Below are 14,617 nucleotides of genomic sequence, written 5' to 3'. Positions count from 1 at the left end.
CTGCACCAGGGGTAAGAGCAAATCTCACAATTTTGGCCTGTGCACAATGAACCAAATCTTGCTGGTAGTCCTGTGCACACAAGTCTTGCTGAAGTCAGAGGGTGTTTCATTCCCATAAAGCACTGGAGGCCTGCATTTGTCCTACCATTCACACTGCTTAGGAAGACTGACACATCTTGATTCGGACATTGCCATAAGGTAAGGTCACCCACAAGGCTGTACATGGCTGCCTGGAAGAAGTAGGCTGAAATTACTGTTGGTGAACTCTGACTTTGTTCTGCTGGGAAAGGAGTCTGGGCACTGAAATACTATCATCACACTGTTCAAACCTATTTGCATTCACTCTGATTAATCAACCTGAAAAGACGCAAACAAATGCCAGTGCTGATGGATGCCCATGGTAGGAGCTACTCACATAAATGCCAGCCTGAATGCAGTCCTGTGCCCCAGTGCACTCCACAGTTATCTCCGGCATACAGCCAAGCAAGCCTTGTACCTTGGAGGCCAGCTCCTGTGGTGTCTCTTTTTTCACCACAAGAGTGAAATCTGCCCCAATCTCCTTGGCTTTTTCCAGGCGAGAGGCAGTTAAATCTGGGGGAGAAAGAAACATGTCACAAAGCTGGAGCTGGCTGGAACATCATACAAGAAAGGAAATTATTGCAAAGGAGCCCTGAGGCAAGTGTGTTCCTGATGAGGGATAAGGGTTTCAAAGATATTGAGGACCAAATGTTGAGGCCTGGGCTAACAAACTGCAGCCATCACTGCTTCCTCCCTCTCTATCCTTTCTGGGCCCAGCCCAGGCATTGTCTTGGCCGCCTGAAAGGAGGGAGAGGAACCTGGCTACAGGGGTGACGCGTAGAGGGTGCACACAGGTGCATGTGCACCTCCTGAGCATGGCGGTGCACCCCCTACAAAGATTATATTAAGTTAGATCCTCAATCACTCACACTGAAAACAGATTTGTGAAAATTAGATCTGCTGTCTGCTGCATGCTGTGATCCTGGGGTGGGTGGGAGGAGATCACAGAGGAGGTAAGACTTGGTAGTGAACTCAACCTTGTGTTCTTTCCCTCCTTTCTTTTCTGCTAGGTCCCCTTTACTAGTCTGAGTTTAATAACATAGCAGGGGACGATGCCGCTCCACGCAAGACAGAGACTGGGAGGAGAGAGAACACCAGGAGGAAGAAACGCCGGGTCCTAGTCATCGGGGACTCCCTCCTGCGAGGGCTGGAAGGTCCGATCTGCAGGCCCGACCCCATGTCACGGATAATCTTTGTTGCTCAGGAGAAGAGCCAGTTCCTCCTGCTTGTTTCCCAAACTCCTGGCATTTGTGAGGCTGCCATGGAAATGGCTGCCATGGAAATGGCGTTTCCCTGTGTGTTGGGGCATGATCTTTGCTTGGGTTGTTGTCAGAGTAGGTCCCCTTGGGCCTAACCTGTTAATACTGTGGTTGACATGACCTGGGCTAGAACTGTTAATTGACCACTCATCCCGCAGTGATACTAATTTAAAGCCCTGTCACCTTGGTCAGCCATTCTGGCCAAGAAGAGCTTCTTCCCTTTCAGTAACAGGAAAGACCTAAACAACGCCGGGCAGGCCTTGGGTTCCTTGACAACGACCCATGCTTTCGGGAGGGGGGATTGCTGGGGCGGGATGGGCTTCATCTCTCCCCTAATGGCAAGCGTGTCTTCTCTTCCAGGTTGGCTGATCTCGTACGGCGAGCTTTAAACTAGACTCGCCGGGGATATAAAAAGTTACTTGTATGTAGTATACTATAGTTACTTTTTCTTCCTGTACATTACCTCTTCACTTAAAGCCATGTTCCTTATTCTGGCATGCCTGTGGGTATCAGGGGGGGGGGTGGGACTTTATGTCAAGGAGCACTACACATCCTCTGCCAGCAGTATGGGGTCAGGGGAAGGGCGAGCTGAAGTGCTCTGGGTCAAGATCCAGGGGGGGCAAGGCGAGAGGGATTTGACGGTGGGGGTCTATTACAGACCCCCCAATCAGGAGGAGGAGCTGGACAGGGAATTTTCAGGCCAGCTTGCGGAGACACTAAAAGCAAGGGATGTAGTTGTCATGGGCGATTTTAATTACCCGGACATCTGCTGGGAGGAGCAGTCAGCCGGGACGGACCGCTCCAGGAGGTTCTTGGCCGAGTTGCAGGACCTCCACTTGATTCAGGAGGTGCACAGTCCCACCAGAGGAGATGCTCTGCTGGACCTGGTCCTGGCCGCAGGCGACGACCTGGTAAGAGGCCTCCAGGTTCTTGACCACCTGGGCAATAGTGATCATCGCGTGCTGGAATTCACCATCCAGCGTAGAGTGTCAAGGGCCCGCAGCAAGGTGGTGGCCCTAGACTTCAGGAGGGCCAACTTCAGTGAGATGAGGAGATTAGTGGGAGAGGAACTGGGGTCCTTGAGGGCAGAGGAACTCAGCGTCCAAGAGGAGTGGTCGTTCCTTAAGGAAACGATACTCGGGGCCCAAGGGGTGTCCATCCCGACAAGAAGCAAGGCGGGCAGGAGTGTCCAAAAGCCCCCCTGGCTCACCAAGGGTGTCCGGGAATGCCTGCTTGCCAAAAGGGTGGCGTACGCCCGGTGGAAGGGGGGTGTAATCTCCAAAGAGGAGTATACCTCCTCTGCTCGGGCCTGCAGGCGGGCTGTTAGGAAGGCCAAGGCGGAGATAGAGCTCGGATTAGCGTCCAGGATTAAGGATAACAAAAAGTCCTTTTTCAAATATATTGGGAGGATGAAGAAGGCGCCGGGTAATGTGGGGCCCCTGCAGGATATGCGGGGCAATCTGGTGGTTGCGTCAGAGGATAAAGCGGACCTCTTTAACCAATTCTTCACCTCCGTTTTCTTGTGCAGGGACCGGGACTTCCCTGCTGTGATAGAAGCCGGACGCGAGGGGATCGCCTTCAGACCTCAGGTTGGGGAGGACCGGGTTAGAGAGCTTCTGGAGGGGCTGGACGCGTTCAAGTCAGCGGGTCCGGATGCTCTCCACCCCAGGGTGCTGAGGGAGCTGGCTGGGGTTATTGCAGGGCCCCTGGCACGGCTCTACGAGCGATCGTGGTGCTTGGGCCAGGTGCCAGACGATTGGAAGGTAGCTAATGTGGTCCCCATCTTCAAAAAAGGGAAAAGGGAGGACCCGGGCAATTATAGGCCCGTCAGTCTTACCTCAATCCTGGGGAAACTCTTTGAGAAGATCATCAAGGAGCACATTTGTGATGGGCCGGCATCCGAGATGATGCTCAGGGGCAATCAGCATGGATTTATTAGGGGGAGATCATGTCAGACCAACCTGATTGCCTTTTATGATCAGGTCACAAAGGCCATGGACGCAGGTGTCGCGGTGGATGTAGTCTTTCTGGACTTCAGCAAGGCCTTTGACACCGTCTCTCACCCCATCCTAATTAATAAACTAGGCGACTGTGGCATAGATGCCTACACAGTCAGATGGATTGCAGATTGGCTGAAGGGTCGCACTCAGAGGGTGGTGGTGGATGGATCATACTCGACTTGGGGGGAGGTGGGTAGTGGAGTCCCCCAGGGCTCGGTCCTGGGGCCTGCGCTGTTCAATTTCTTCATCAGCGATCTTGATGTTGGGGTGGAAAGCAACCTGTTTAAATTCGCTGATGACACCAAAATTTGGGGGGAGGTGAGCACGCTAGCAGGGAGAGAGAGATTGCAGAAGGATCTGGATAGGTTACAGGGGTGGGCAAACAGGAACAGGATGTGTTTCAATACGGACAAGTGCAGGGTGCTGCACTTGGGTAGTAGGAACCAGCAGCACACTTATACGATGGGGAACTCCCTACTTGAGAGCACGGAGGCGGAAAGGGATCTTGGTGTCATTATTGACTCCAAGATGAACATGGGCCGACAATGCGAGGTCATGGTTGGCAGGGCTAACCGGACCTTGTCGTGCATCCACAGGTGCATCTCGAGTAGAGCCAGGGAGGTGTTCCTCCCCCTCTATGCGATGCTGGTCAGGCCGCAGCTGGAGTATTGTGTCCAGTTCTGTGCGCCCCATTTCAGGAGGGATGTGGACAACATGGAGAGGGTCCAGAGGAGGGCCACCCGCATGATCCGGGGACAACAGGGCAGACCCTACAGTGAGAGACTGCGGGACCTGAACCTATTCAGCCTCCACAAGAGAAGGCTGAGCGGGGACCTGGTGACCGTCTATAAACTCACTAGGGGGAGCCAGAAGGGTTTGGGGGAGACGCTGTTTCCCCTAGCCCCCACTGGCATAACAAGGAGTAATGGGCACAAGTTGATGGAGAGGAGGTACAGATTGGACATCCGAAAAAACTACTTCACAGTTAGGGCGGCTAGGAGCTGGAACCAACTTCCAAGCGAGGTGGTGCTGACCCCTACCCTGGGGATCTTTAAGAAGAGGCTGGATACTTACCTGGCTGGACTCATTTGAGTCCCGTTTTTGTTTTTAGGTTTTTTTGGGGTTTTTTTGGGTTGTTCTCCCGCCCTGGCGGGGGGGTCGGGCTAGAAGATCTATTAGGCCCCTTCAGACCCTAAAACTATGAAACTATGAAACATCTGTTTCCATTTGAGTTGCCTGGATGGTCTGGTTTGTCATTTAAGGAACTGTGAGGCAAGAGGTGAATTTGGCTGGCATGGTTGATAAGTTAAATGGACAGTGATCAATTTACTCCCTCCCAGCATAATCATTGCTATTTATTATCTGTGCTGCAGTAACAGTCAGGGTAGCCTATCAGTGCAGTACCCTAGCAGGACCTTGCACAAAAACACAAGCTTGCTCTGCACAAGCTAGCTAGGGTACCCGAGTACACTACATCTGCATCAGTCCAGGCAGAGCACCACGCTAATGCAGCTATGTTGCTTCCAGTGCCAAACATTGTTCACAGCTAGCTTCGGTTTTTCTGAATGTCACTGCCTTATGCTCTGAAGGCATATATTTTGATGCTAGTGTTAAGTGCTGTACAAATATGTAACAAAGGAGCAGTCTCTGTCCCAAAGAGTTTACAGTCTACAGGGAAGTCTACACAGCAGTCAAGAGCTATGCCTGCAGTAGGCATGAGCTAGTGGTAATCCAGCCAGCTCAAGTGCCAAGAGCTGTGAAGCCATCGCAGCAAGGAGCTCAAGGCACCTAAGCCACTCTAGTACATACCCAGACTTGCACAATTCTTGCTAATGTAGCTATACTATGTGATGGATTAAAGCTCGCCCAGATAAGTCTGCATCTGCAATCACAGCTGGCACTTTGGTGGAGATACACCTGGAGTATAAGATGAGAAAGCCAGGCACATCAGATAGATGGGGAAACATGATGCAAGAGTGAGACTGGTCAGAACAATGCAGTACACACCGGTCACGGCATCACAGCCACCGGACCATGGGAGACAGCGACCATGAGCTGATCAGCTTCACCATCCACCGTAAAGCAGGCACGTCAGTCAGCAAAGCAGAAGTCCTTGACTTTAGGAAAGCTGACTTTGACAAGCTCAGGTTGATTCCAGACAGGAACTCTACCCCATCCCCACTCACTAGGAGGTATAAACCTTCCCTTCCCTTCCCCTGCAACTGTCCCCCACTTTCATGAAGCATTTAGAAACTAGACAGTCTGTAAGGTGTTAAATATAGGAATTAGGCAGTATTTTAGAGGTTAAAAGAAGAACTTACCAGTAATTATCACCTGTGCAGCACCCATTGCCTTAGCAATAAGCAAGGTAACCAGCCCAATGGGTCCTGAGCAAAAGGAGGAGAAACAGAAAATACAAGAATGAAGATAAACCATCAGCTATGCTATGAATATAGATTAAAACCTGTGTTGGTCAAGTTAGGGGAGAACCTATAGTGCTCCAGGGAGGAACAGCAATGGGACTATGACAGTGCCATGATTGGCCGTAGAGTGCAGGACACATCTGCTGGCCCAGCAGTTACTGCTCCAGGCTGGGGTCTTACTGTGAAGGAAATACCAACTAAGGTGAGTGTCTAGGAATGAGCCTGCCTGGTTGTTTAGCCTGAACGGATGCGTCTACATGAGATGCTTTATTGTGCATTAGACTAATCTAATGTACAGTAGAGTATCACCATCTCCATGTGTGCAGCAATTACTATGCAGAACACTGATGTGCTAGATACAGGTACTAGAAAAACAGTGCATTAACTAGTGTGCCAAACTGCATGTGTAGATGCTGACTGGGAGCAAATTGCTCCTAGTAAACCTAGGCAACAGGGGGTTACAGGGGGAGGGGTGGGGGAAGGGTTTTCCTGGCTCAGCAGGATGCTGCCTGCCAGCCATGGGTCCTGGTCTCCACGTGGCTGGGAGGAAGCTGCCCGCCTAGCCAGTAAAGCTCCCCCCCACCCCGAACCAGAGCTTGAGGCCAGCCCAATCACCCCCCATCTAGGACATAGATGTCTACTGAGCCAGAACAGCTTCCCCCACAACCCTCTGGAGCTTGGGGCTAAGCCCCCATGTCTCCTGACAGCCTGAGATTGGCACCTAGGGGAGCCTGGACTTGGCTGTTCCTGTCGGGCTCAATATACTCCTGACAGGAGTGCACACGCAGATGTTCACTGGGGAGTGCTTTAATGAGCCTGAATTGTCTCTCAGAAAATTCAGGTGCTTTAATTGCACATGTAGATGCACTCAGTGTGTATGATGAATATAGTTTGGAGAAGGCTGGTTAAAATGTGATGAAGTAGAGCAATGCAGCCCCTATCCACCTTGAGCCTCATAAGAACGTAACAGCTGCCATGTTGGGTCAGACCATAGGTCCATCTAACCCAGCAGGATGCATTTTACAGTGGCCCAAAGCAGCTGCAAAGGGGAAGAGTAAATATGCAGGTACTATCCAGACTGATCTGTCCTTGCCTCTTTTCCCTTGCAGCATCCAGTGTTCAGAAGTTTAGAAGTCCTAATTTGTAGGTATCAGTCCTAAATATCATGCTTAATACCTACTGATGCACCTATTCTGAATAAATCTGAGCACAATTAAATGACCAGTGTCTGCACCTCTTGTGGTAATAAGTTCCACAATTCAATCATACACTATGTGGAAAGAGCTTCTTGTGGTTTGTTTCAAACCTGCTTCCCTAATAACATCATTGCGCATCCTCTATTTCTTGTGTTATGAGAAATATGAAATAGCCTCACTATGGAAATGCAAGCTGTAAAGACTCAAATTCTCAGCATGGAATGCACTAGGCACCCTGTGATTCCCTTAGCTGGAGCATTCACCACAAATGGAGAGCACAATGGCTGACATAGGCTATACCGCACCTGCCCCACAGATGAAGACTTTGCTTCCCAGAGTGACTCCGGCCCTTTGACAGGCATGGATTCCCACAGAAAGGGGTTCAATAAGGGCCCCTTCTTCAAAGGTGATGTTATCTGGAAGCCTGCAACAACCACAAATACAGGCAACATTTACAAAAAAGGCTGTAAACAGCTGCAGAGCAAAACTAATGGTTTAATGATTTTGACAATCAAGTTTGCAAATGGTTAGTGTCTAAATTATGCCAGAAAAATGTCCATTTGTCTTTGTCTATAGACATATAGGGCTGGAGGGACTCAGAGATTATCTGGTCTATCCCTCTGCTCTGAGGCAACAATAAAGATACCTAGGTCAGCTCTGACATATGTCTGTCTTCTTAACAACTCCTAATGAAGAAGATTCCATGGCTTCCCTAAGTAATCTGCTCCACTGCTTTACTTGGTACATTTTCCCAAATATTTCACTTAAATCCCTTCATGCAAATTATCTAGAATAAAACCCAAAGTGGGGCATACTTGAGTTATTCTATGAGAGTCCACCCTGCAGCTAATCAGCAACTTCTACAATCCCATTTTAGCCTTAGAAAAAATTATACTTGGTGTTTGCTGCAGATGTTAAATGATGAGCTGTAGGAAAGACCTATCCTGTCTTCAAGGAATGTAGGTAATGGGCTGTTCTTCATTCATCTTGTAGGATTTTGCTACTCATGAAGGAGAAAAAATATGGTGACTACCATCCACTCTTGAATGCTTCTCTCTGAGGCACCCTTCATCAGACCCATAAATTAATAGTTGAAGAGCTGCCCACTTTGAAGCAAAGGGACTTGCAGCTCGGTAAACCCTTGCCTCATAGTATATTACTGCTCATTGACATGCGGGCATGTCTGAATCAAAATGGCATCACCTTAGACTGGGGTAAATTATGCCCAAAGGCATGCAGCAGTGGGGAGTCAGATCCTACTCCAGACCAGGCTCTTCAGAGCCAGTGCAAAAAAGATAAGCTCCAGCCCCATGGTGATCAGCACAACCTTTCAGAGAGCCACAAGGCAATAAGGCACAACAGAGACTGGAAATGGGATTTGCCAGAAAGGTGTTCCATAAAATCAGGCCTTTGAATGTCCAGCTATAGAGAGGAACGCTGAAAATACTCTTCTTGCTGAAAAAAACCTAGGGGCAGCTGGGAGTCAAAAGGTCTGATCTTAGCATAAAGCCTCAGTTATCTGACTGACTCTGATGGCCATTGTGAAAAGCAGGGCACTTCTTTTCAGGCAGCCTGAATGTTAGTTCAGTGGTGAAGCACTGCAGTGGGTTACCTAGAGAGGTGGTGGAATCTCCATCCTTGGAGGCTTTTAAGGCCCAGCTCGACAAAGCCCTGGGGGGAATGATCTAGTTGGAGATGGTCCTGCTTTGAGCAAGGGGTTGGACTAGATGACCTCCTGAGGTTCCTTCCTCCCCTAATTTTCAATTATTTTAGATTCTGAGGGGGAAATTTAGGCACCTATACTGGAAATGTTTAGCCAAAATAACTTTCATTCAGATACAAATGACTAAACCTTTGGCTCTACCAGAGGAATTCTGTACCAGACAACAGAACAGGCGCTGCTTCCTTCTCACAAGGAAACAACTGCTAGAATCTCCTTTTGTTTAAATCTAATAGAGCAGAAATACCATCTAGATCAGCACACATACTGAATACAAACACAGCTGAAGAATGCTCCAAGTGTGAGGGAAGATTTCCCTCCCCACCCTTTGACAAGGAAAATGTCTGATTACTTACAGCAGTGATTTTTTAGAAAAACCATTCTACCATTCTATAGCCAAAGGCTACTATGCACTCTACTGTTTATGCGTTAAATCCTGCATGGTCAACTGGCTTTCTTGGGAGTTTTGTCTGAGGAAAGCCCACAGGATTTTTGGCTCCAATCAAGTTCCTCTGATACTTTCTGTGCAGCCACCTCCACCAAGTGACATGTTAAGGGTAAGCACCAATTTTAGACGGCAAGAAGCTTGGGGTTGCATGCACAGATGGAGTGCAAGTCCTGGTGATCAAACTGAGTAGGTACCATAAGGATATGAGGCATTTTACAGGATTAAGAAACATATGTGTGTGGGGGAGGGGCTGGATAGTAAGACAAGAACTAGGGGAGTTTGCTAGTCTATTCTAGGATTCCATGGGCATGTTTACACAAGATGCTTTACTGAGCAGCAGACTAGTTTGCTGCACAGTAAAGCATCATTGTCTATGTGTGCCTGGCAATTAGGGTGTAGTAGACTAATTTACTGCACTGACAGATAGTCCTGTCAGATATACCTGGTATCTGGCAGCACAGCAAATTACTGCGCTTAAATGCATGTGTAGATGGTGACGTCAGGATTAGTTCAAATTGAGCTGAAGTATATTCAGTTGCATTAACTGCATATGCAGTTGTGTCCATGTGGCTGCTCAGCTGTCTGAAATGTAAGCACCAGGAATGTGAGATTGACCCAAGCAGATCACTGGAGGAGCTTTTGGCCTTCTTCAGGGGAAGCTCCGCTGGGAGCAATGGAGTCACGATATACAACCTTGCACTGAAGGGACATATAAATAGTTGACACTGGGTGCATTTACACATGCAATTAATGCAACTGAATATACTCTGGCTTAAACTGAGCTGGAGTAAACTAATCCCAATGCCACCATCTACACACACATTTAAGTACAGTAGTTTACTGCACTGCTGGATGCCACTTGTATCTGACTGTGAAGGGAGAAGCAGTGGGCATAAAGGTGTGCCTGGGGAATCACAGTCACCCCCAATTTATTTCAGGTGAGAGAAAGGAGCAGAGCTGGAGCCAGGAGCGTCCAGCCACTTTTTTGCGGCAAGTGCTCCATCCGGACTGGTGATGAGGGAGCCTGATGACTCTGAAACTCATGCTAAACTCGGGCCTACTGACAAAAGTTAAAATACAGAATACTGATGCTAACTGTATAATGCAAGAGGATGCGAGTTCATGGCTAAGCCATCTGAGAAGAAATAATGAGGTATCTCTTCCAGCTTATCTTGCTATAATTAGGATGATTTCAGGCAGGCTCCTAGTTGTCTGGTGTGTAACTGTGTGAAATGTTTATCCTTGATTAATTAACATGGTAAATATTTCTTTTGTGATTAACTCGTGTTTAGGTACAGGAAGAGACATTCTCCATATGTGACAGGTGTCTCCTCCTCCTGATTTGTTTTGTTTTTCTCTCATGATTTACCTTGTTTTCCAAGGACATGTATGTTTTTCCTGGTTGTCAATTAGTTTCTTAATATGTTCCAAACTGGATAACCTCTTGTCACTGAAGAAAGTAACTCATTCAAATTAGAAATTTCTGATAACCAATAATGAGCAGGTTGATTAACAGGATTTTCCTGTCAGTTACTGTTTGGGACTCTCTCTTGATTTACACAACTAAAAGAATGATTTGAAGATGCTAAGCTAAGGGTATAAACAGGCAGTAAAACAGCAAACAGGGCATGCATGCTTCCAGAGTGAGAAATCTCTCCAACACCAGTTGCTGATATGCCCGACTTACTCGAGAAGTTAAAGAGAAACAGACCACCTCTTCATCACCTGTTTGGTGAGAAATCATCACCTTATAGCTAATTACTGGACTTAGATTTGGTTTGGGCTCACTTGTCTTGATTTTGAATACTTGTAGTAAATAAAGCCTTTCTGTCACTCATCGTACGAGGTGTCCTGTCATTCCCTGGGCTAGTCCGGAATCCTAGGTTTTTATTTGCTAACAGAGTCCGGAACAGTACATCCAGCTCTGGAGAGGGGCAGCCAGGGAGAGACTGCAGTGTCCAAGGAAGGAATATGTCAGAGGACTTTCCTGTCTTCACCACCCTGCAGTGAAGGGGTGCGTGACAACAGACACGAGTGGTCGGAGGACCACCGATGAACATGAGGATTGTTGACAGAATGCTGGGGCAGCTTGCCTGAAGAAGGGTTGAAGCCCTGGGCTGATGTAGGTACTTGAGAAGATGGGTGCTGTGTGTCACAGGAGCCTGAGCCCTCCATGAGTAGGGCAGTACAGCCAGCTGGGCTTAAATTAATCTCTTATGTTGATTTTCCTTTTAGGATGGTTAAATGAAATGATAGAGGGGGATAAACTCCAAATGAATGCTTGGATTTGAATGAATTTTTCATTTGGTAAGGAACTGATAGAGAGGGATAAACCCTGAATGAAGGAAAGGACTTCAGCTGATGCACCTTCTGAGATGGTTAAGGAATTAATGGAATTGAGTTAAGTTGATTTACTTTTGAAGGCTGTTAGTCAGTTAATAGAAGGGGATGAATCCTGAATCAGTGGTGGACCAGACAGGATTGAGCCATTTATGGACTTCTACTGAATGGATTACAAGGGCCTGACCAGGATCCCGGTGGCATAGGAAAGACTGCTATACTGGTGACAAGGGGTCATAGCCCAAAAGAAGAAATCAGACAACATCTAGAATGTAGTACGGGTGAGGTGTAAGGAGACGTAGAACCCCACAAAGAAATTCCTCCAAGGGACAGGCCTGGATTTATCAGCCAGCAGAACCAGCTCTCAATTTTAAAGAAGATCAAAAATGTGGCAGGCAAGACAGATAACACTGGAGAGTGGTTGTGACAGCGTTGATCCCCATCCTGATGTCATCCTCCAGTAAGATGTTGGACTGGAGAGGGCCTAAGCCATACAGCACCTAACCCCGATACTGACAGGACTTTCTGGCAGCACAGTAAATTAATCTACTGTAGATGGTGACACCTTACTGCACACCAAATTAGTCTCCTGCAAAGTAAAGCATCTCATGTAGATGCATCCACTGTCAAGCACTTTGATCCCACTGGGATCCCTGGGAATGGAAACTAAGATTCAGCACCAGATCAGACTGAGGGATTCCTAGCACCTAGGCCTCAGTCTGAACCTCCCCCATGTCAAGGGCATAGCAGGAAAGAACAGGGACCATTCTGTTTTAATAGAGCCCTTTCCTCCTTCAGCAGCTGGATATACTTGGAAACCAAGCAGTGAGTGTTTCCTTACCTTCCCCCCTCCAAGTAGGAAACGCATTAACTTTCATATGGGATAGCTAGTATAACTGGTTAACTTGCCTATCAGATAATTCACCACTCTGGTTTAATTCGCTGTTGTTGCAATCCCTGTTGTTCCAATCCCCTGTCAGTGCCAATCCCGGTAATCAACTCCTATTAATTGGTCATGACTGCTAATTCACCATTACTTGCATTCCCCTTGCAGTAGTAAATTGAACAGGGTTTCCCTTATGCATTGGGCGCACATGACTAACTTGTAGCAGAAGCTGGCATTGTGCTTGTAATATCTGCACAAGTTCCCATCGTCAGGTGGTGTCGCACAGAAGAAGATCGTGGGAGACAGGTTATAGCGTCCAATCTTGCAGAATTCATCCACTTCTCGAGGGGCACCAGGCTCAATGGCTACTCGGTCGCCTGAGGGCGTGAAAGTAGGAGAGCATAAGATTGGTGTGGGAGGATGCATGCAACTGTATGGCTACCAGAAAATCTGAATGCCCACACTGAGAAAGAGAGGGTCAGCCTGGTAAAACAGGGATTCCAGAAGCTGAGTTGTTGTCCTAGAAACACAACCTGCAAGACAAAGACAGCCCTTGAGTTTATCTCTCTGATGCTGTGCTCAGGAGCCTCAACACTGGCCAGACCAGCACATGGGTAAGTACAGTATTCCAGATGCAGACAGACAATAACTGGATGAAGACACAATCCATTCCCTATGCTTACTGAAACGGAGAAGCTGCTGGGGGTTGTCGTGCAGTGACATCTTCTGTCATCAGAATAGGAGATGACATGGGGGCTGCTGGTGAATGTTGGGTTTTATCAGCAATTACTGCACCTGCTCCTCAGAACAACATCTACCCCAGGAAGGAAGGAAAGACAGACTGTTGAGCCAGGGAAGTAGGCACAGGAATCAGATCAGGCCCTGAATCTCATGGAACATGAAACCCATTTGCTCCCATATGGGAGAGCTACACACTGTCAGATGGCTAAGAACGGGACAAGAAACAGCTGTCTGGCTGCCCCACAGTCAGGTTGCTGGAGCCCTCACAAGATGCTACTACAGACTTGAGCAGTAAAAGCCTGAGTGCCCCTAGCTGGTTTTCCTCAGCATTAGAAGTCAACCAGTGAACGCATTTCTCAGTTAAGTAGTAATCATCCCCCTGGCTCAGTTCTGCTCAGGCTAACCACGCACACAGGTGACCCACCAGTTTCATATCAGTGTTATTTGCTCAGTGCTATAAATGCATTTAGCATTGCACAGAGCATAGAAGAAGACCAAGTGCCTGCTCTTCAATGTTCACAATTTACAGACCATACTGCATCACACCTATGTAAACTGCAGTAACCTTCCTGAAGCCAGCAGAATCCCTTCAGATTTACGGTGGTTTAAATGAGAAGTAATATACTACATGCTCCTGACTCAGCCAGTGCCTACGTGGAAATACAAGATGGTTGCAACTACTGACATATGTGCAACAAAAGAAGGTTAATTATACTGGGTTATAAGGATTGATGAAAAGTCTTATCCTGCCTGCAAGGAGACATGCATGATCATGTACACACCTATCTGGCACACCTTAGCAGTACACATACATACACAGTGAGGCATGTGGGATATCACAGTAATAGCACAGCTCAAGAGATCACAGGAAAAAAGATTGCCGAGGAATGAAACCAGCGGTTGAGTCATGGCATGTGGAGAGGGAGCTGTCAACCACACCACATCTGAGGCCAATTTGCCCAATGTACAGCTGGGTTGGAAGGCAAATGAACCAAGGGTTTTATATGAGCCTCTTACTTCAGAACCTGAGTTAGAAAAAAGGGCCAGGTTCAGCTGAAATGGATTGGTGTCGATTGGAAGTGTGTTGTACAACAGGCAGGGAGATCAGTGACCAAGGCAGACAGAAGAAAATTGCTGCCTGGATTTTAGGTAGATGCAAAGATCCTGAACCCCTCCACTCCACCCTTTCCCAGTGTCCCATGGTGCTGTTAAATGTAAAACTGTTTAAATGAGATCATCTATGAATTCCAAACCAGGTATTCATCTACCTAAGATTCTCATCTGACCCATATTACCATACTAACTCAAGACCTCACAAATCTTTAATGCACAGATCTCCACACTTCTCCTTCCCTCTGTCCCAACCCCACCCCAGGAAGCAGGCTTGTGCTACCATGCCCGATTTACAGAGAACAAATCAAGACATGAGCAAAGTAAATGGCTTGTCCAAGGTCACCTCAGGAAGTCTACTGTATAACATAAGATTGAAAGTAGAAGTCCTGAGGCCCAGGCCAGCATCTCCACCA

General features: G+C 47.7%; 1 protein-coding gene across 1 annotated transcript in view; it reads right to left on the bottom strand.

Annotated features, from left to right (window-relative positions):
* The window catches only part of SORD (sorbitol dehydrogenase), a 29,827-nt gene that overhangs the window by 6,873 nt on the left and 8,337 nt on the right, over positions 1–14,617 (bottom strand). The window contains exons 5-8 of the mRNA XM_025199898.1: positions 12,568–12,727; positions 7,262–7,380; positions 5,659–5,724; positions 416–591 (exon numbers count right to left, since the gene is read on the bottom strand). Of these exons, the coding sequence (XP_025055683.1) occupies positions 416–591; positions 5,659–5,724; positions 7,262–7,380; positions 12,568–12,727 (521 nt within the window). The remainder of the gene's footprint in view (positions 1–415; positions 592–5,658; positions 5,725–7,261; positions 7,381–12,567; positions 12,728–14,617) is intronic.

The sequence above is a fragment of the Alligator sinensis genome, unplaced genomic scaffold, assembly GCF_000455745.1.
Source record: "Alligator sinensis unplaced genomic scaffold, ASM45574v1 scaffold1097_1, whole genome shotgun sequence".
Taxonomy (NCBI): Eukaryota; Metazoa; Chordata; order Crocodylia; family Alligatoridae; genus Alligator; species Alligator sinensis.
The sequence above is the reverse complement of the archived record's forward strand: the minus strand, read 5'-3'. Positions and strand labels throughout refer to the sequence as shown.